The 21658-nt window shown below is 43.2% G+C and overlaps 1 protein-coding gene across 3 annotated transcripts in view; it reads left to right on the forward strand.

The window, feature by feature from the left end:
- Positions 1-21658, forward strand: part of SMARCE1 (SWI/SNF related, matrix associated, actin dependent regulator of chromatin, subfamily e, member 1) — a 970790-nt gene that overhangs the window by 648155 nt on the left and 300977 nt on the right. For all 3 annotated transcript variants that reach the window (XM_044055001.1, XM_044055002.1, XM_044055003.1), the window contains one exon: positions 11513-11614. In XM_044055001.1, coding sequence (XP_043910936.1) covers positions 11513-11614 — 102 coding nt within the window. The remainder of the gene's footprint in view (positions 1-11512; positions 11615-21658) is intronic.

Below are 21658 nucleotides of genomic sequence, written 5' to 3' on the forward strand. Positions count from 1 at the left end.
ATCAGCACTTTGACTAGTCTGGTCACCTGTTCTCTTCAGTTTCTTTAACATTTAGTCCTGATCTGAATTTTCTGTCCCTAAATCACTTGTATGTAGTTACATATGCTGTCTCTCTTCACTTTGACCAATTGTGAGGAACCCCCTGGCTCCTTATAATTAGTCATCTGTTTAATTTCATTTTTCATCACTTCTCTATGCCTTCCCATACTCAAACCTTAATTCAACCCAAAAACAAAATGAGTTATATTGTATCATATCTTCAGTGAAGTCAACTATATACTGCTTTGGATTTTTAATAACTGTTTAACTGTACTGTTTGTGGATTCTCATCCATGTATTTTAACTTCTTAGCAATTTTTATTTTAACGAAGTATGTATTTTTGTACTATGTGGAGCTTTTAGATGTCCTTCAAGGATGCATCTGCAGTCATCACATACGGGTTGTCCTGCCTCAGGCAGCCCTTCGGTCAGCCGGATTCCAAAGTCTGGGTCTGGCCTCGGCTGATGTCGCACTTTCCCCGATGTCAGAGCGTCTGGGGTATAAAAGCATCAGCCGAAGCCATCTTCCCCAGTCTTTCTTGCCGCGTGGTGCCCAAAGCAGAAGCAGTTCGCAAGTGCCGGTCGGTCAGCTCCTGTGATTCAGCTACCGAAGACTTAGAAAAAGCTAAGTACCCCGTTGGGGACTCTTTCTTGCCTCAGCCGATGTCAGATAAAGTTAATAATTGTTTAACCTGTGGGAAACAAATACCTCATAAGGATTTCCACTCTTACTGCCTCCCCTGCCTAGGCCCAGACCACGACGTCTCGGCCTGTTCAGCCTGTGCTTCCTTCAACCGACGAACTCTTAGACGTCGGTTGGAGTTTGCAGAGGAGTTTTTTGGGGCTAGTTTTGCTTATAAAATGCCGTCGGAGACTCCGACTTCGCATTTAGTCAAAAAACAGAAGGACAAGGACCGACACACGCGGGCCGCGGTTTCAGCTGAAACCTCGGTCAGGCCTACCGCAAGTGTCTCGGTCTCGGCTGAAACCGAGTCCTTGGTACTTCCTACTACCGAAACCACACAACCGACTACCTCGGCCCTGGAGGCCCCGGCCGAGTCGGTCATTGAATTACCTACTGAAACCGGTGTCCAGGAACCTTCCGACACCATTACTTTAGATAAGTCTACTCCTGCACGTGGTGCAGCCAGACCCCCTGCTTCCATGTCCATTAAGGCTTTCTCTAGGGCTAAGGCTGCTAAACTTTCTAAGGCTTTGCCTCCCAAAGTTTCCTCTCAGAGACCTTCTTCTAGCTCTCAGATTCTTACCCTAGCAGAGGATCTGATTTCATTAATTAGAGGCTCCCAACCTCATCCGGACAGGGGCTCTCAACCACCTCCAGACAAAAGGCCCAGGGTTGAGCCCTCTGATTCACAGTCCTCAGATGAGTCCACGGATGGCTCTGCTCTGTCAGACCACCAGGAGGAGGCTTATTCGGCCTACGAGGATTCTGATGCTGAAGAATCTATTCCCTTGGCCGCCCCTCCTGAAGAGTTTTCATTTGGAGAAACATTACACACTATGAGAGAACATTTTCAATGGCAGGGTCAGGAATTCTCTGATTCCAGAAAGAGATTAAGGACCTTTTTACATTTACCTCAGGACAGGCCCTTAGCTATACCTCCTGTTTTGAATGTTATTGATGATGTCTATTCAGATGCTTGTACTGCCCCTGACTCTCTCCCTCCGGCTCCTGCCAAACCTGATAGGTACTACAGGGTCCCGGACTCACATTTTCACCTGTACAAGGCCCACTCTGCTGATCCAGAAACTATTTCCCAGGGCTCTAAAGGGGTTGCAGCTGCCACTGCTAAAAATCCTCTACCCTCTGAAAGGGAGTCCAGAGCATTAGAGAGATGGGGTAAGAAAGTGTATACTTCTGCAACTCTTTCCATGAGGGCTTTAAACTGTCAATTCCATATGATACAGTATCAAGAGTATTTACTAGATGAGTTGCATAAGAAACTGTCCTCTTCTGAACCCCTTGATCGTAAATCCCTTCAGGATCTGGTGCATAACTCCCAGCAGGATGTCCTTCATGGATGCATCTGCAGTCATAACAACTGGGTTGTCCTGTCGTCAGGCAGCCCTTCAGTTGGCCGGATTCCAAAGTCCGGGTCCGGCTTCGGCTGATGTCGCACTTCACCCGATGTCATCTCTGTTGGTCTTCGGGTATAAAAGCATCAGCCGACGCCATTTTCCTCAGTCTTTCTTGCCGCGTGGCGCCCGAAGCAGAAGCTGTTCGCAAGTGCCGGTCGGTCGGATCCAGAGATTACTTCTACCGAATACTACTTCGAAGACTTCTAAAGCTAAGTACCCCGTTGGGGACTCTTTCTTGCCTCAGCCGATGTCAGAAAAAGTTAATAATTGTTTAACCTGTGGGAAACAAATACCTCATAAAGATTTCCACTCTTATTGTCTGCCTTGTTTAGGCCCAGCCCACGACGTAGCAGCCTGTTCGGCCTGTGCTTCTTTCAACCGACGAACGCTTAGGCGTCGGTCGGAGTTTGCAGAACAGTTTTTCGGTTCTGATTTTGCGTACATTATGCCGTCGGATCCTCCGACTACCCAATCTGCCAAAACGCCAAGATAAAGACCGACACTCGCGGTCCGCGGTTTCGGCCGAAAAGATGGTTAAGCAAACATGAGTGTCTCGGTTTCGGCGAAACCGAGAAAACTGATCAAAGTACAGCTGAACCTATCTCTACAACTGAGGCCCCTGCTACCACTCTTGAATCGGCCTCAGAAATTTTATCCACTACGGTGGTTGCCACTGACTTATCAGACACCATTCCCTTGGATGTCTCTACCCCAGCACGTGGTGCTGCTAGGCCTCCAGCAGCCATGTCCATTAAGGCCTTCGCCAGGGCTAAAGCAGCCAAGACTACTAAGACAGTGCCTGTTAAACTCCCCACAACCAGGCCCTCTTCTAGTTCTCAAATGCTTACTTTGGCAGAAGATTTAATTTCATTAATTAGAGGATCTCAATCTCACCCAGACAGGGCCTCTCAGCCCCCAGAGAAGAGACCTAGGGCAGAGCCCCTGAGCCAGTGTCCTCTGATGATTCTGCTGACGAATCAGACATAACTGACCAGCCAGAGGCTCCCTTCTCCAATTTTGAAGATTCTGATGCTGAAGAATCCATTCCAGCTGCTTCCCCACCAGAAGAATTCTCCTTTGGGGAAACCTTACATGCCATGCGAGAGCAGTTCCAATGGCAGCAACAGGATTTTTCAGACTCCAGAAAAGACTTAGGACCTTTCTGCACCTCCCACAGCACAGGCCCTTAGCTATACCTCCTGTTCTCTCTGTGGTGGATGATGCTTTCAATGATGTCTGCTCCGCTCCAGATTCTTTACCCCAGCCCCTGCCAAACCAGACAGATTTTACAGGGTGCCAGATACTCATCACCACCTTTACAAGGCCCCACTTGCAGACCCCAAAACTATATCCCAGGGTCCCAAGGCAGTAGCAGCGACCATAGCTAAAACCCTATTCCTTCTGAAAGGGAAGCAAGGTCATTAGACAGTTGGGGAAAAAGGTCTACACTTCAGCTACTCTCTCAGCTAGAGCTTTAACCTGTCAGTTTCACATGATACAATACCAAGAGTTTATGCTTGATCAGTTAACTAAAAACTAACCACTGATGAATCTCTTGATAAGAAATATGTATTAGAAATGGTAAATAACATACAACAGGTTAGCAACCATTCCTTAAAATGTGGCTATGATGCACTGGAGGCTTCATTTAGATCAGCCATGACTGGCACAGTGATAAGAAGGCATGCATGGCTAAAGGAGCAAGCTTTACGGATCATGTTAAAGCTAAGTTGCTAGATGCTCCTATGGATAAGACAAGTTTGTTTGGTACACCTGCCCAGCAGGTTATGAAGAAAATGGAAGAAAAGGCAAAATCTGTTCAAACGGTTAAAGATTTCTTGCAGGTTCAACCCCAAGGTTTAGCAGGAACTGGCCTGCCAAAAATTGGTCCTTTCCTGACTCCACAAAATTTCAAAGGGGCAGGAATAGACGTTCCAGAGGCAGAAACCAATCCAGAGGAGGTGCCTACAGAGGACGACAGTGGCAAGGTAACAACAGAGGCACAGACACAACCACTGCCACTACATCAGCACAACCACAGTGACTTAACCCTAAATCTGCCTACCAGGGAACAAATAGCAGCTCCTCTAGGCGGAAAGTTAACCTTATTTTCAAAGAACTGGCACTACATAACAAAAGACAAGTGGATTTTACAAACCATAGATCAAGGTTACGGTTTCACTTCCACACTTTACCAGTCAAAAGAGGAATGCCAAATCTACCTCCAAATCAAATAACAGACGCACTACAACAGATAATGGAGTTAGCAAACATGGGAGCTGTGGAAAGAGTGCCAAGAGCACTGCAAGGAAAGGGTTCTACTCCAGACTATTCCTAGTTCCAAGAAAGGAAAAAAGTTGGAGACCAATTCTCGACCTGTCCACCTTAAATACATACATCATTGTCCCAAAATCCAAAATGCTGACCCTACAGCAACTTCTTCCCATGCTGGGCAAGGAGTCTTGGCTGGTAACTCTAGATCTCAAGGAGGCATACCTGCACGTCCCCATTCGACCAATCTGCAGAAGATACCTCAGATTTCTTGCAGGATCAGAGCACTATCAATTCTCAGCATTGCCCTTTGGCTTATCTACTGCGCCCAGAGTATTCACAAAATGCCTGGCATCAGTAATCGCCCATTGCAGACTACAGGGAATTCAAATTTACCCATACCTGGACGACTGCCTGCTACAAGGGGACAACAAAAGCAAGCTGACAACAGATTTACAAAGGGTCATTTACTTGCTACAAGCACTGGGATACACAGTCAATTTACAAAAGTCAAGGCTGATACCATCCCAAACAAGGACATTCTTGGGCTGAATTGGACACAGTAAAACAAATGGCATTCCTGACTACAGAAAAACAAAAGAACTCCCTCTTTACTTCTTGGCACTAACAAAACTGAACAAGTTAACAGCAAGAAAAGTACTGCAGGCCTTGGGCTTCATGGCATCATGCATAATCTTGGTCCCATTTACCAGACTACATATGAGAAAACTACAGTGGTACCTAAAGAATTTATGGTCCCAACACAGACACAGCCTAGAAACAGAAATCCCACTAATTCCATGCTTAAAGCAGGAGTTCCTATGGTGGGCTCAGGCATGTCAGTCAAACCCAGGCCTACCCTTTCGCAGATGTCAAGCAAGCCAGACCATCACAACAGACGCTTCAGACCTAGGATGGGGGCCCACATGCTGGACAAATGCGTGCAAGGATTGTGGACACAGGATCAACTTCACCTGCACATCAACCTAAAAGAAATGCTGGCAGTAAAACTGGCAATCCAGAAGTTCAAACCATTTCTCCAAGAGGGCCAGTTGATGATAAGGACAGACAACACCACAGTCATGTGGTACATCAACAAACAGGGAGGCACTCATTCATACCCCCTATGCAGAATGACTTTGGAGCTGTGGACCCTGGCACTCAGCTACAACATCCAGTTACAGGCAATATTTGTACCGGAAAAGAAAATACTCTAGCAGACATATTAAGCAGAACCACATCGGATGCCCACGAATGGAAGCTGCACCGGACATCTTCAAGACCATCTCAAAGAAATGGGGAATGCCTCAGATAGATCTATTCGCATCACCTCTCAATCACCAGCTCAAAAGTTCTGCACAAGGACATTCCACCCACTAGCATGGAAAGTGGATTCGCTCTCCTTCAGCTGGAAAGGCCTAACAGCATATGCATTCCCACCTCTTCCCTTGATACACAAAGTACTACTAAAAATCAAGGAAGAACGTCCAAGGATAATCCTGATAGCTCCAAACTGGCCAAGACAACACTGGTACCCACTGCTAAGGAGCATGTCTCGAACAATATGTGGCCAATACCCTGATGCCTTTGATGTTAACTCAGAACAACTACAGCATCATACATCCAAACCTAAAACGTTGCAACTGACTGCATGGAACATCACATAGCAGCAGCTAATCCAGAACTTTCCCAAAGAGTTAAAGACATTATTCTTGAAGCACGCAGACCTTCAACAGAAGGAACTATGCTGGAAAATGGAAAAGGTTTGTCATTTGGAGTACGGAAAGAGGAAAAGATGTGTCAAACATAGATATGCCTAACATTCTGGAGTATCGGCCGAACTTCTTCATTCAGGCCTGTCCTACTCCTCCATCAAGATACATGCATCAGCTATTTCAGCAGAATACAGCTTTGATCCACCTGTTTTTCGCACCTTTGCTCAGGCAGTTCCTCAGAGGAATCAAGAATGTAAAACCTCCAAGGAAACCACCATTACCAGCTTGGGACTTAAACTTTGTGCTAGAAAAGTTGACACTATCACCCTTTGAACCAGCAGCAACAGCAGACCTACAACACCTGTCATGGAAAACTGCTTTCCTACTGGCAATTACTTCAGCAAGGAGGGTTTCAGAACTACAGGCCTTAATGGCAGTGCAACCCTTCCTAATCTTCCACCAAGATAGAGTGTCCATGAGGACTAATCCTACATTTATGCCTAAGGTGGTATCCAGAGTGTCTTTAAACCAGGCAATCCACCTACCTACCTTCTTTCCCAACCCACAAAACAGAGGGAAAGAATACTGCATACCTTGGATGTACATAGACAGCTACGCTACTACTTGGACAGAACAAAAATAGCAGAAAGACTGACCAACTTTTGTAGCCTATGCAACAGGAAGGGAAGGAAAAGCTATTTCCAAACAGACAATCTCCAAATGGATAGGAAATTGCATACGATTCTGTTACTCCTTCCATGGAAAACCAATTCCACAGAACATAAGACCTCATTCTACAAGGGCAACAGCCACTACCACAGCCTTCTTACGAGGAGTGGCAACCAAAGACATTATTGAGGCGGCTACTTGGACCTCCGTGCATACATTTGCCAAGCATTATAATTTGCCTCTATATTCCAGATCCCGAGCAGGGTTTGCCACTGCTGTACTGCAAGGGATCCTAAACACACCATAATCTACTTTTATCCTCCTCCCCTAGTTGGCTATGGTATTCTACCCAGTTGTTATGACTGCAGATGCATCCATGAAGGACATAGTACAGTTTTGTACCTACCATAAATGTAGATGTCCGAACTGGATAGCATCTGCAGTCAGGATTACCCTCCCTCCTTCCCCTCTGTGGTACTCTTAGGGTGTTTACCCTCCTAATAGCTAGCTGGTAGGGGGGAGTCTTTTATGGTGTATTTGTTTGTATATATGTGCATACATGCTTATTTTTGTGTTTACCTCTATCTTTTTGGAAACATTGGCATCTATCCAAATTTTAGCCTTCAAGAGGGCTACTGGCATCTGGGGCAAGAAACACTGAGGAAAATGGCGTCGGCTGATGCTTTTATACCCGAAGACCAACAGAGATGACGTCGGGTGAAGTGCGACATCAGCCGAAGCCGGACCCGGACTTTGGAATCCGGCCGACTGAAGGGCTGCCTGACGACAGGACAACCCAGTTGTTATGACTGCAGATGCTATCCAGTTCGGACATCTACATTTATGGTAGGTACAAAACTGTACTTTAGTAACCATTTCTTGGCAGCCTCCCAACCAGAGAGGTAGTGCAGGAACTACAACTGCTACACCAGGACAGACTCAATGACTTTATTTTGACTCCGCCGACCAGGGCTCAATTAGAAGCATCTTTGGGCGGAAAGCTTTCTTTATTCTCAAAAAATTGGCACAGCATTACAGGGGACACATGGACACTGCAAATAATAGACAAAGGATACAGGTTCCATTTCCACTCATTGCCAAAAGAAAAAAGGCATGCCAAACCTACCACCAAATCAGAGGGCAGAGGCTTTGAAGCAAATTACCAACTTAATGCAAATGAAAGCCATAGAAAAGGTACCTCTTTCAGAACAAGGCCAGGGATTTTACTCAAGATCATTCCTTGTTCCAAGAAAAGAAAATCAATGGAGGCCTATTCTCGACTTGTCCGCACTGAATACGTACCTCATTGTGCCAAAATTCAAAATGCTGACTCTACAGCAACTCCTTCCCATGCTGGGCAAGGGGTCTTGGCTGGTGACTCTAGACCTCAAGGAGGCATACCTGCATGTTCCTATTCGACAAAGCTGCAGAAGACACCTCAGATTTCTTGCAGGGTCAGAGCATTATCAATTCTCAGCATTGCCCTTTGGCTTATCTACTGCGTTCAGAGTATTCACGAAATGCCTGGCATCAGTAATTGCACACTGCAGACTTCAGGGGATTCAAATCTACCCTTATCTGGACGACTGCCTAATACAAGCGGACAGCAAGCAAACTTTGTTAAAGGACTTGGACTATGCCATCCACCTGTTACAGGCCTTGGGATATACAGTCAACATCCACAAATCAAGACTGGTTCCATCCCAAAGAATAACTTTTCTGGGTGTGGATCTAGACACAACCACCCAGATGGCTTTTCTCACAGAAGAAAAACAAGAACAGCTACCAGTTTACTTTCAGAATCTCACAAGACAAACTCAGCTTACTGCAAGGAAAATCCTGCAGGCCCTGGGTTACATGGCATCTTGCATTCTTCTGATTCCACAAGCAAGGCTGCATATGAGGAAATTACAATGGTACCTAAGAAGTTTATGGACTCAGCACAGTCACAGCTTAGAAGCTCTGATCCCACTCATTCCTTGCCTTCAAAAGGAATTCATGTGGTGGGCTCAAGCCTGCCAGTTGAACAGCGGGCTGCCCTTCAGCAAGCCAAGAGCCAACCAAACCATCACCACGGACGCTTCAGACCAAGGTTGGGGAGCGCACATGGAGGACAGATGTATCCAAGGGCTATGGTCACAAAGAGAGCTGCACATGCACATAAACCAAAAGGAATTGCTGGCAGTGATACACGCAATCAAGGCCTTCAAACCTTTCCTTCAGCAAGGCCACCTGCTCATAAGGACAGACAACACCACAGTTATGTGGTACATAAACAAGCAAGGAGGCACCCATTCCTTCCCTCTTTGCAGACTGACAATGAATCTATGGGAACTGGCATTGAAACTCAACATACAGCTACAGTCCCAATTCGTGCCAGGGAAAGACAATACACTGGCAGACAGCTTAAGCAGAACTACCATGGATGCACATGAATGGATGCTGCACCCAGACATCTTCTTACAAATCACGGGGAAGGCCAGAAATAGATCTGTTCGCTTCCCCCCATAAATCATCAACTGAAGAAATTCTGCTCAAGGACATACCACCCACAAGCATGGAAATTGGGCGCTCTCTCTTTCAGCTGGAAAGCTCTAACAGTGTATGCTTTCCCACCTCTTCCACTAATGACTAAGGTCCTACTGAAGATCAGGACAGAGCAGCCCAGAGTAATCCTGATAGCCCCAAACTGGCCAAGACAGCACTGGGTACCCACTGTTAAAGAGCTTGTCACAGACGAACCCATGGCCTCTCCCCCTATGGCCACTCCTACTGACGCAGCACAATTTCAGGACTCTACACTCCAACCTGAAAACCTTGCAGCTAACTGCCTGGAGAATACCATGACTCCTCCTCAGGATAACCTATCCCTGAGAGTGAAGGATATTATTATGGAAGCTCGCCGATCTTCCACAAGGAAGTCATATACAGCAAAATGGAAAAGATTTCACACCTGGAACACAGCAAAGGGCCTAGATGTGACTGTGATGAATATGGCATATATACTGGAATATTTGGCAGAATTGTCCCACAGTGGCCTGTCTTACTCTTCCATCAAGATACATGCCTCAGCAATCTCAGCAGAATACAATTTAAATCCACCTGTCTTCTCTCACCCTCTACTAAGACAGTTTCTAAGAGGAATCAAAAACATTAATCCTCCAAGGAAACCACCTCTACTTACTTGGGACCTGAATTTCGTGTTGGAAAAACTAACACTTCCTCCCTTTGAACCAGCAGCATCGGCAGATGTACAGTTTTTGTCTTGGAAAACTGCCTTCCTTCTGGCCATAACCTCAGCAAGAAGAGTATCTGAGCTACAAGCTTTAATGGCAGTGCAGCCATTCCTTATCTTTCATCAGGACAGAGTTTCTTTGAGGACCAATCCTACATTCATGCCAAAGGTGGTATCCAGGGTATCTTTGAACCAAGCTATTCACTTGCCTACATTCTTCCCACAGCCACAAAATAAAGGGGAGAGACTTCTGCACACCCTGGACATACACAGACAACTACGCTACTACTTGGACAGAACTAAAAGTTGCAGAAAGACTGACCAGTTGTTTGTAGCATATGCTGCTGGGATACAAGGAAAAGCAATTTCCAAACAGACAATTTCGAAATGGATAGGAAATTGCATTCGTTTTTGTTACTCCTTTCATGGAAAGACTGTGCCAGCTAACATTAGACCTCATTCCACAAGAGCCACAGCCACCACCACAGCCTTCCTAAGAGGGGTGGCTACCAAAGACATTTTAGAAGCTGCTACATGGAGCTCCGTGCATACATTTGCCAAGCATTACAATTTGCCTTTATACTCCAGATCCAGAGCAGGTTTTGCTATGGCAGTCCTGCAGGGTATCTTAACTACACCATCCTTCACTTAGTACCTCCACCCCCAGTTTGGCTATGGTATTCTACCCATATGTGATGACTGCAGATGCATCCTTGAAGGACATAGTACAGTTTTGTACCTACCATAAATGTAGATGTCCGATAGGTATGCATCTGCAGTCAGGTTTACCCTCCCTCCTACCCCTCTGTGGTATTCCTAGGGTGCTTACCCCTCTTTTAGCTAGCTGGGGGAATCTATTATGGTGTATTTGTTTGTATATACATGTATATATATATATATTTTTTTTGCAAATGTTTGGAATTTTATTGCATTTATCCAAATTTAGCCTTCCTAGAGGGCACCTGGCATCTGGGGCAAGAAAAACTGAGGAAGATGGCGTCGGCTGGCGTCGGGGAAAGTGCGACATCAGCCGAGGCCAGACCCAGACTTTGGAATCCGGCCGACCGAAGGGCTGCCTGAGGCAGGACAACCCATATGTGATGACTGCAGACGCATACCTATCGGACATCTACATTTATGGTAGGTACAAAACTATACGTTTCTGGCCTCCACAAAAAGTGGAATGTTGGCATCCCATTCAGACTTCGCTGGTAGCCAGGTGCTAAATAAAAATGGTATAGGAGAAGGGGATGAACAGTGAAACCCTGGCCAGTCCTATAATTCTGCCTCAGCCTGGAACTGGGACCATACTTCAGTATCTACAGTTATGGTTAGCTGGTGATAGAACTGTATTTTCCCCTCTCGTTATGAGTAATACTGCAGCAATGTTCCTCATACTCTTAATATTAGTTTTTGTGGCGATTATGCTTGTAGTGTGCATTTTATGTTTTGCATCATTTTGAACATTTGTTTATTTCTGCAGAGAAAGCTGGAGGCAGAATTGCTTCTGATTGAAGAAAGACATCAAGAGAAAAAAAGAAAATTTCTAGAAAGTACAGAAGCCTTTAATAATGAACTAAAAAGGGTATGTATTCTTTCACTTTCATTGAAAATTCTGAAAAATATATAGACATTCTGTGGTTAATTGCATTGGTGTGTGTGTCTGAAATGTACTATATTTTTTTATAGTTTTATACACATAGTTATAAAAAAGTGTGTGTATATATATATATATATATATATATATATATATATATATATATAATATAGTGTGTGTGTATGTATGTATATATATATATATATATATATATATATATGTATATGTATATATATATATATATATATATATATGTATGTATGTATATATATATATATATATATATATATATAATGTGTGTGTGTGTATATGGATCTCATCATTCACTGATATGCAGAAACATAGAAGTACATAGATTTCTGCATGTTGAAATATGAGACCAAAGAAAAACATTAAGACTAAACCTTTCACAAAAAGAGGACAAAGTTCCTTTTGTGATTGATCAGAAAAATAAATGGCTAAATCTTTAGTTGTAATCAAAAAACAAAGTAAACTGTACCAAACTTCCACGAACCAACAATGTTTAATGCTTGCGATATTGATAGTCGCGAAAGAGCTCACATTTTTTTCGGTGTGTTTATGCAATAAACGTTGTTGGTTTGTGGAAGTTTGGTGCAGTTTACTTTCTTTTTTTGATTACTCCTTTTCTGCACCTTTCTGTACCCTGAAGCCATTTTTATTATATTTAAACCTTCAGATGTAATTTGTCTGAGCAGTCTAGTCAGCTGTGGGGAAGTGTGCAGAAAATGGAATAGAGCAGAAAAGACAGCAGACATGAAATTATTTTATATATTAAACACATCTGTGCAGTTATGTCTGTGGTAAATGTTACAGAGGAGACGAAGCATTATAAAAAAAGATTAGTATACAGTGAAAAGCTATGAATTTCTTTGGACACTTAGAAACCACAGCCACCTTAGCTAATACCAGACTGAAGAAGCATAACAGACACAGTATTGTGAGAGTTGTGATATGTACTGAAGAAAAAAAAAGGAATAAAGGGATAAGGGACATAGGTTCATACAGAATTGAGCATGCAGTACGTGGGTCCATTCCCATATTCCCAATTGCCTCAAAGCACTGCCTGGTTAAGTGACTTGCTTAAGGTCAAACAGTAGGAATGGAAAAATATGTGCTTTTATCACTGGAAGCAGAACTTTAGCCCTCTATACTTACTGCCAGGTGTATCGGGAATAGGTTACTGCATGCTTTAGTTCACTGATTGTTGTAATCAGGAGTGCAGTTTCCTGCAGTAGTACACAGAGTAATTGTTCAAGTCTTACAGAGCCCAGAGTATTCGTACTTGTGTCATTATCATGGAGTCATTTTGCGGCAGAGAGATTGTGTTGTATATTAACAAATCAGTTAATGGGCAGAATAACATTATCCAAAGGTAAAGAATAGGAGGTTGGTCATATTTAGCAGTAGAATTACTGAACAGCATAGTAAAGAGGAATTTCCTACAATGTTCAGCCCCACCCCCCCCCCCCCCAAAAAAAAAAAAAAAATCTTCCCTCTGTGACTGGGTAATGGAATTATTTTCCAGTCCGTTAATTTTACTGTTTCATTATCAAGGAGTCAGGTTTGTAGAAGAGTGGTTTTCCTGTACTTTAACAAATCATTACCATAACAAGAAGAAGAAGAAAAGATAGAAAATAAAATGCTGCAAGACGTCTATGACTCAAAAAAAAAAAAGTTGGTCATATTTTGTTGTAGACTTAACGGGAAGGAAAAAAAGAACATGACATTTAGTTATAAAATAAGTGAAAATAAAGCTTTTTCTACAACATTTTGAGCCCAGGGTTACAAAGCAGTGTAGTGTACAGAATGACATACAAAGCAAGACATGACGTGTTATAAACAGTGGAACTTAATTTTGTATACAAAATTTATAAATACTTAATGTGTGCACAGTATAGCAGACCAGACAGTAAGCAGATATTCATATAGCGAAGGATGGCATTGAGGCAGCAGTGAAAGAGGAGGTGAAAATTAGGTTATTGGCCATAGTCAATAAAGCCTACACCAAGTGTAAACGATACGTATTCAGTAAAATTCTTTTTCTAGTTACTCAGAAAGATTACACTATGTGTACATGTAGTCTACACTTTGTGATAACCTTTATGAATCACTGTTAATGTTGAAAGCTGCAAGAATATCAGTAGGAAAACTAAAAATAGGAGGAAGAAGGTGTGAGTTAGGTTTTTGTTGTCTGTTCACGCAGAACAGTGTACACTTAGTGTAGGCTTTACTGAATCTGGCCCTATATGTCCCGCGTAGGAGCATCGTCTTTCTTTGGGGTCTTGAGATGAGCAAGTTGAAGTTGTAAATGGAAGGGAGAAGGATTATTTTATTGCCTCCTTTGCCACTTATTTTGTCTGTTCTCTTCATGATGACCACTTCTCATCTTTGATATAGTTATGTGCATCAGTGTTGTGTCCACATGTCTTTTCTGATCTGTGTTGAAAAATGCTGTAGCCCTTCTAGTATGTAGTCATTTCTGATCCCATCTTCCCAACAGTCTGAATATCTTTGTAGCTTCCAGAATTGTGAACAAAGTATTCAAGATGTGATCTGATCAGGCTTCTGTATAGTGCAAACATTACCCCTTTGCTTCGGGAATCTGTCTCCCTAGCTTTTTGTTAGCTGCTGACATGGCCCTCTCAATCTGCTGTTTGTGGTGCAGTCCAGGTTGATCAGCATACCCAAATCTCTCTTCTTTGCTTTCTTGAGTTCCCACTTTAGCTTGATAATTCACTCAATGGCTTGTGTGACGCAGGTACAGTATTTCGCGTTTGTTTTCATTAATCCTTAACTGCCGCCTGTCTTTTTAAGACTAGCCATACTTCCTACATGTATCTGACAAGTTTTTATATCCTAGGGTTATTTTTTAAGAAGCATGTGTAGGCTTGGTCATGGGTGGTCAGGCATTTAGAGGCTGCTTGTCTATACTTGAGACATAGGTGCCATAATGTTAGATCTGTCCATTACGCTAAACCTAACCCGTGAACACTGAAGCACACGGTACTCGCAGCAGTGATGAAACTTTTGGAATATCTGAAAGTTTCAGCATTACCATACACTGCATTTACTTGCAGTAAGTAAAGCTCAGTAAAATGAACACTCAGTGATGCTGCTTTCACTTAATCCTTCACTCAGCAAATGCTTTTGAAAACCTCCAGCACCAGAAATGTCTTTTGGCTATATTTTGAGCTTCTGCAACTTCAAAGCTTCCATCTTTGTGTACTAAGAGAAATGCTGTTTGAGTGCAAAGATAGCACTTCCCCTGTGTCAGGGTTTAGTACCTGTTCAGTCTCTTGGGTAGCTGTGGGGGAGTATCAGCAATTTAACTGTGTGAATCCCTTTTTATCTCAAGATTCCCTTCCATGCCCTCCAATGACCATGACTTGTTTCTATATGTGCTAGCTGAATTGTCCATATATATAATTTTCTTGTATTGTGGGAGATTTCCGTTGACCAGCTAGTTTTTGGATAGCTTACACCACTAATGTTAAGCATACCCAGTGTTTCCTTGGCTTAATAAATGACAATTTCCCTGGAACGAATACTCAATTTAATCAGTAGGAGTCCTAATAATCTGTGCTAACATAGCCTTCTGCTGCAGCACACCTGTTGTACATCTCTGCCAAAATATGATCACGAATTGTGATCTTTGTCAAAACTATAAACATCTCACTAGTGGACAGAAGTAGGTCAAAAATTAAGAGAGTTAGGTGGGTGCACAAGACCCAGGATAAAATGCCCATTCCTGGTAGACACACTAGTGCCAGGACTGAAAAAAATGACAGTGTAGAATCCTCAAAATACAGAAACATTCCTACAGTTGGGCCAGGCCAGGCCCAGGGGGAGGATGCCCCCCTGTTGTAGAAAAAAGTAGCAGTCCACAAAAATTAAAAGCTTGATAGACCAAAGAAGGAACATAAAGATGATAGAGTGGACTGTTGAGGATAAGAAAAATGATGTATTGTTACTGTCATGCAAAAAGCCCAGAATTTCCAGACACAAGATATACAAAAAAATTGAGAGAAATTAGTGGAAAGAAAAATACATGTCCTCCTATTCCTATGTTGCAATATTCTGCATATAGGTTTACCCTTCTAGTCTTGCTTACATACGGCCAGTATCGAAAAGCTTTCAGTCCCTCCGGAGTGCGCGAGATGTCAGGTTTAGATGAGAGTACATGGGCCATAAAAGTGACATTGACACGCACCAGCCCTCAGAACTTTCCAGCCAGCAGTCGTACACCAGCTGTTCCTGCTTTTGCTGATGACCAATTCAAGTTTCAAGCCAAGTACCCAGTTAGGGACCTTTTCAGTTCTTCCTTTTGTATTCCTACCTTTTCATGTCATCCAGAAAGGGTAAATGTCAGTGCGGTCGCCGGATCCCTCATAAAAACACGCATGGTAAGTGTTCCGTCTCGGACGCTCACACGATTATAAGGCCTGCCCTATTTGCCAGGCGTTCGTTCTGAAAATTTTGAGCAGTCGTTTGCATGCGCTCAATTTGTACTTAGTGAACCAACGTCTAAAACAACTTGCTTTGCATATTCAGGGCTCATCGAATGTCACCTCTGAACCACCAGAAAAAGAAGGGCCATGGAGGCCTATCCTAGACATTTCAAGGCTCCTTTCTTAAAGGTGCCAACTATCAAAATGCTGACCCTGCCAGCTCTAGTCCCTCTTATTATGTGCAGAGACTTCCTAGCTGCACTAGACATCAAGTACGCCTACTTACACATTCCCATAAGACCCACACACAGAAAATACTTAAGATTCTTAGTGGTCTCCTCACAGTTTCAGTTCTCTGCCTTGCCTTTTGGACTTTCAACCGCACCCAGAGTCTTCACCAAATGCCTGGCTCTGGTAATGGCTTTTTGTAGGACAAAAGGGATACAAATATTCCCATACCTGGACAACATACTTTTACAGGTTGCCAGCCAAAAAACACTCCTAACCCATATCCAGTATGTGGTGTCTCTCCTACAGGCTCTTGGGTTCCAGATAAGCTTTCCAAAGTCCAACCTCACACCGACCCAAGACATTGTTCTTAAAGTGCAGAATCCGCACAGACTTGATGGAGGCATACCTGCCCCCAGCAAAGATGAGTTCTCTTACAGAGCACCTGCAAAGGGATTCTACTCTCCCCTTATCTGACTGCAAGGCAGTACCTCAAGCTGCTGGGTTATATGGCAGCTACCATTCTCATGCTACCCTTAGCTCGGTTACACATGAAAAAACTGCGGTGGTACCTACACTCTGTCTGGAGGCAGCACGACCACCCACTGGAACACATTGTGCTCTTGCTTCCATGCCTAAAACAGGAGATCTTATGGTGGTTGGCCCAGGTGAGTCTCATCCCAGGACTCCCCCTCCAACCACCTCACCCTTCTCAGGCCATGTATACAGACACCTCAGACCTAGGGTGGGAGGCCATTCTCGGCCATCGAAAAGTTCAAGACCTGTGGACATGCAGGCAGAAAACAGAAAACATCAATGCCAGAGAAATGAGGGCAATCGTCCTAGCCCTTCAAGCATTTATTTATTTTTATTTAACATTTGTTAACCGGGGAAGTCCGACTTGGAACAAAGCTGATTTTCAGCGGAGGCTCGGGGAGAAATGCTCCAGATGCATGTAAGCATTCACTCCTTTCCTTTGGAAGGGATCGCTCCTCAGTACACCGACAACACCACAGTCCAGTGGTATATCAGCAAGCAAGGAGGGACCAAGTCCTACCTACTATATGCAGACTTGCTGTACTAGTGTGGGAAGTAGCCACTTCTCAGGGAGTTACCCTGAAAAGAGCATACACTCCCTCTTTCCACAACCCCCAAGCAGATTTTTTTTGAGCAGAACCAGCACAATCCATCACGAATAGATGCTTCACAGGGATATCTTCCTGGACATGGTCCACAGATGGGGTACACTTCAAATAGACCTGTTTGCCTCCGCCAACAGCAGGCAACTTCCTGGATTTTGCACCAGGACACCAGACCCACAGGCACTGGCAGCAGATGCCTTCACTATCTCATGGAAGGGAAAATACCTTTATACACCCCCCCCCCTTCCCTCTCATTCAGAGGGTCCTGCTACTGATTCAGCTGGACAGTCTGAAAATCTTGCTGGTGACTCCCTACTGGCCCCAACAGCATTGGTTCCTCTTACTCCTTCAATTGTCCAAGGGCAATCACCACAAGTTACTCCACAGAGTGAACCTTCTCACACAGCACAATGGATCTGTAATCCACCCACAGTGGCATCTGCTACACCTGACCCTGTGGCGGATAGGCTTCTGATCCCATACAGACACCTTTACAATGAGGACATGCTCAATATCCTGCAGGAGGACAGGAAACGTAACACTAGAAAATCATACCTGTCTAAATGGAAAAGGTTCACTACTTTGTGTCCGAATAAGCAGCTGGATTCGTTTACCAGCGACATCCCCATAGTGCTGTCTTATTTGTGCGAGTTACTTCAGACCAGCTTGGTCTACTCCTCTATTAAGGCACACCTGCCTGCTATCTCTGTATGCCTACCCATGGACCCCCCTTGGCATCCAGGCTCCCTTCGTAGCTATTCCTCAAAGGGGTCCTACATCTCAGAACTCCCCCCCCCCCGCAAACCAACTCCTCAAGTTCCCTAAAGCTTTGCACCTGCAAAACAGTCCTTCTAGTGGCTATCACTTCAGCCAGAAGGGCATTAGACCTCCAGGCACTAATGGCTACCCCTCCCTTTCTTGCCTTTCATAAGGATAGGGTTACCCTCAGGACAAATCCATCTATCATGCCCAAGGTAGTCAATGACCTGCCTCTCAATCAGGCCATCCACTTAACTGTTTTTTATCCAAACCCACAAAGAAGAAGCAAAAGAGTACTTCATTCCCTAGATGTTCACAGACAAATCAGATTCTACCTCCATAGCACCAAGTCTGTCAGAAAGATTGACCAAGTTTTCATATCTTTCCAGCCTAGAGCACTAGAGAAGGCTGTGTCCAAACATACTATTTAAAATTGGATCTCCAAGGCCATTAACTTCTGTTACCAGCACAATGGTAAATCTCTTCAGGGTACAGTAAGAGCCCACTCCACTAGAGCCGTGGCATCCTCAGGGGCTTTCTTCAAGGGCCTGGAAACCTCCTCTATCCTGGAGGCAGCAACCTGGTCTTCAGTTCATACCTTCACCAAATACTGTAAATTCGACCACATCTCTAGGTCTAGGGCAGGGTTTGCTAGGGCTTTCCTGCATGGGCTCCTGTAATCTTCCATACCAACCACCCTTTCTCAGTGAGCTTTGGCACTCACCCGTATGCAGAATGCTGCAACATAGGAATAGAAGGACATAGAAAAGTTGTATAAGAACTTACCATAACCATAGATGTCCTTCTCTTCCATGTTGCAGTATTCCTACCCTCCCTCCTTCCCCAATTATCAGCTGTGTTTCCCCTCTCTGGATGGTAATGGCTTGGCATTGCCCTATTAGGACTGGTTCTGACTGGGGCCTTCAGTTTTGAGGTCTGCTGCATGCCGATGTCACTTTTATGGCCCACGTACTCTCATCTAGACCTGACGTCACGCACACCCAGGAAGGACTGAAAGCTTTTGGATACTGGCCGTACGTATGCGAGACTAGAAGGGTAAACCCATATGCAGAATACTGCCAACATGGAAGAGAAGGACATCTATGGTTATGGTAAGTTCTTGCACAACTTTTCTTTCTGTAAGAAAAACTGTCAGAAGCTTCAAATTAAAATTTGCATTCATTAATACAGCAGATTTGTGAAAAACAGTATATAGATCAAGAAACTCATCTGTTTGGAAATAGAAGCATCTGAGGAAGTGAGAACATGTAAACAACAAAACCTAGCGATACTTGAAAAGTATAAAAGAGAAATATGGACATGGGAAAGAGAGATTTGATATGGTGTAATATTTATGCAAAGGAGAAAGCCAAATTAATTGGTATAAAGAAGGCAGCCCCAAAGATATTCAAAGAGAAATGCAGGTAAAGGCATCCAGATATAGAAAATTTCACAATAAAAATATAACAAAGAAAGAAAAGAAGATTGATGAAGTAGAAGTTAAAAAAAAGAATAGAAGTTGAAGTTATGGAGTGCCTGCGAAGTAAAGGATTTGGTGTAGAAGGTCTAACGCAGCATCACAGCATGATGGAACAAGTCCCCAAAGTAAGGAGCAACAGAAAGATCAGGAGACATCTGAAGAAGAAATATGGACATGGGAAAGAAAAAGAGATGTAATATGGTGTAATATTTATGCAGAGTAGAAAGCAAAACTCATCAGTACAAAAAGAGCAGCACCAAAGATATTTGAAGAGAAATACAGGCAAAGTAATCCGGACATGGAAAACTTTACAATACAAAAAATAAGACAGAGGAAAAGTAGAAAAGGAGATTAGTAATGGAGAAGTTAAAGAAATAGAAATTGAGGTTATAGAGTACCTGCAAAGTGAAGGATTCAGTGTAAAAAAATTCAGAAAGCATCACAACAGGATGGAGCAATAGATATCCAAAGTAAGGGGAAACCAGTGGGACAGGAAGCAATTGGTCAGGTGCCATATGAAAATATTTTGGAGCCTTCCACAGGAAACCAATGTAAACATTCACTTAAAGCTAGATGGCAAGGAAAGGAACACGAAACTGTGGAAACTGATGCAGTCAATGTTGAGGAGTCATAGGCCAGTGAGTTCCCCTTTGACAAATCAGTGGATGGCACAGGATGAAACTAAAGAGAATGTGCCACAGGAAGACGCTATAGAACTTTCTGTTAAACGCCCACAGGAAATGAAAAACAAGGGATGTGCCCTCAGTTTGGAAGAAAATGAGCTAAGAGAAGAGTTACTTGATTTAATAGACATGGATAGATATTTTAAGATCAATATGAGAAAAAGACTACAGAAGGTCAATAAAACCCAAAAGGTCTGATAAAATGAATGCAGTAATTAGGACGGTCGATGGAGATCCATGCAGTATGACAGAAGTAAACCGGGTATATTATTGTGTTGCTAAATTAATAACTGAAAGTTCTACCACAAGAACACAGGGTAGATAGTGAGGGAAAGGCAGGGGAGAAATTGAATACCATCATGGAAGTATCGAAAAGAGAAGTGTTTAGAAAATACACAAATAAATATAAAGGAAAAGTACAAAATAAGCAATTTGATGACCCAAAAAAGTTTTATAGAAATTTGGGAAACAAGGTAAAGGAATTGAAAGACTGCCAAAATAAGATGAAATAGATGCATTTTGAGGAGTTATTTATGAAGATCCTGTGGAGCATAACAAAGATGCTAAATGGATATAAGAAGTAAAAGAATAAGAAGTTTTAAAGGTGGAGGATATGAAATGGGATGAAGTAATAGCCAGAGAGATTGAAATAAAGTTGAGAAAAGTCTCTAATTGGAAAACCCCAGTCACAGATGCAGTACCTTACTTTTGGTTAAAAGTATTAACATCTTTGCACGAAGATTTAGCCATGAGTAAGAACTATTTATATGCGCACCCCGAACAGACCAACCTGGCTAACTGGCAAAACAATGCTCCTACTTGAGTGAACCTGCTAGCTACCCTAAAAATTATAGACCAGTAGCTTGCCTTCTGACAACATGTAAACTGTACACAGGAATTGATGCTGACAGAGTTTAGTAATTTAGAAGAAAACTCAATTATAGCAGTAGAACAAAAGGGCAATAAAAGAAAGTCATATGGAACAAAGGATCATTTGTTAGTCATACTGGAGAACTGTAAAAAGGGGAAGAATTTAAAGTATGGCCTGGAGGGGTCTATAGTAGAACACTGACTTTTTAAAACGTCGAATGTTCTAATGTCGACCCCTATTCAGTGAACGCTGACAATATCGAACATGAACAGCAAATTTTTCCCAGGGAAAACACACACAACACAAGCACACCAAACAGCAATCCACACACACACCTAAAATTCTACATCTAACCCTACACTAAACTATACATACACCACTAGCTATCCACTTACCTTAA

The sequence above is a fragment of the Protopterus annectens genome, chromosome 13.part0 (assembly GCF_019279795.1).
Source record: "Protopterus annectens isolate FY-2018-M chromosome 13.part0, PAN1.0, whole genome shotgun sequence".
NCBI lineage: Eukaryota > Metazoa > Chordata > Ceratodontiformes > Protopteridae > Protopterus > Protopterus annectens.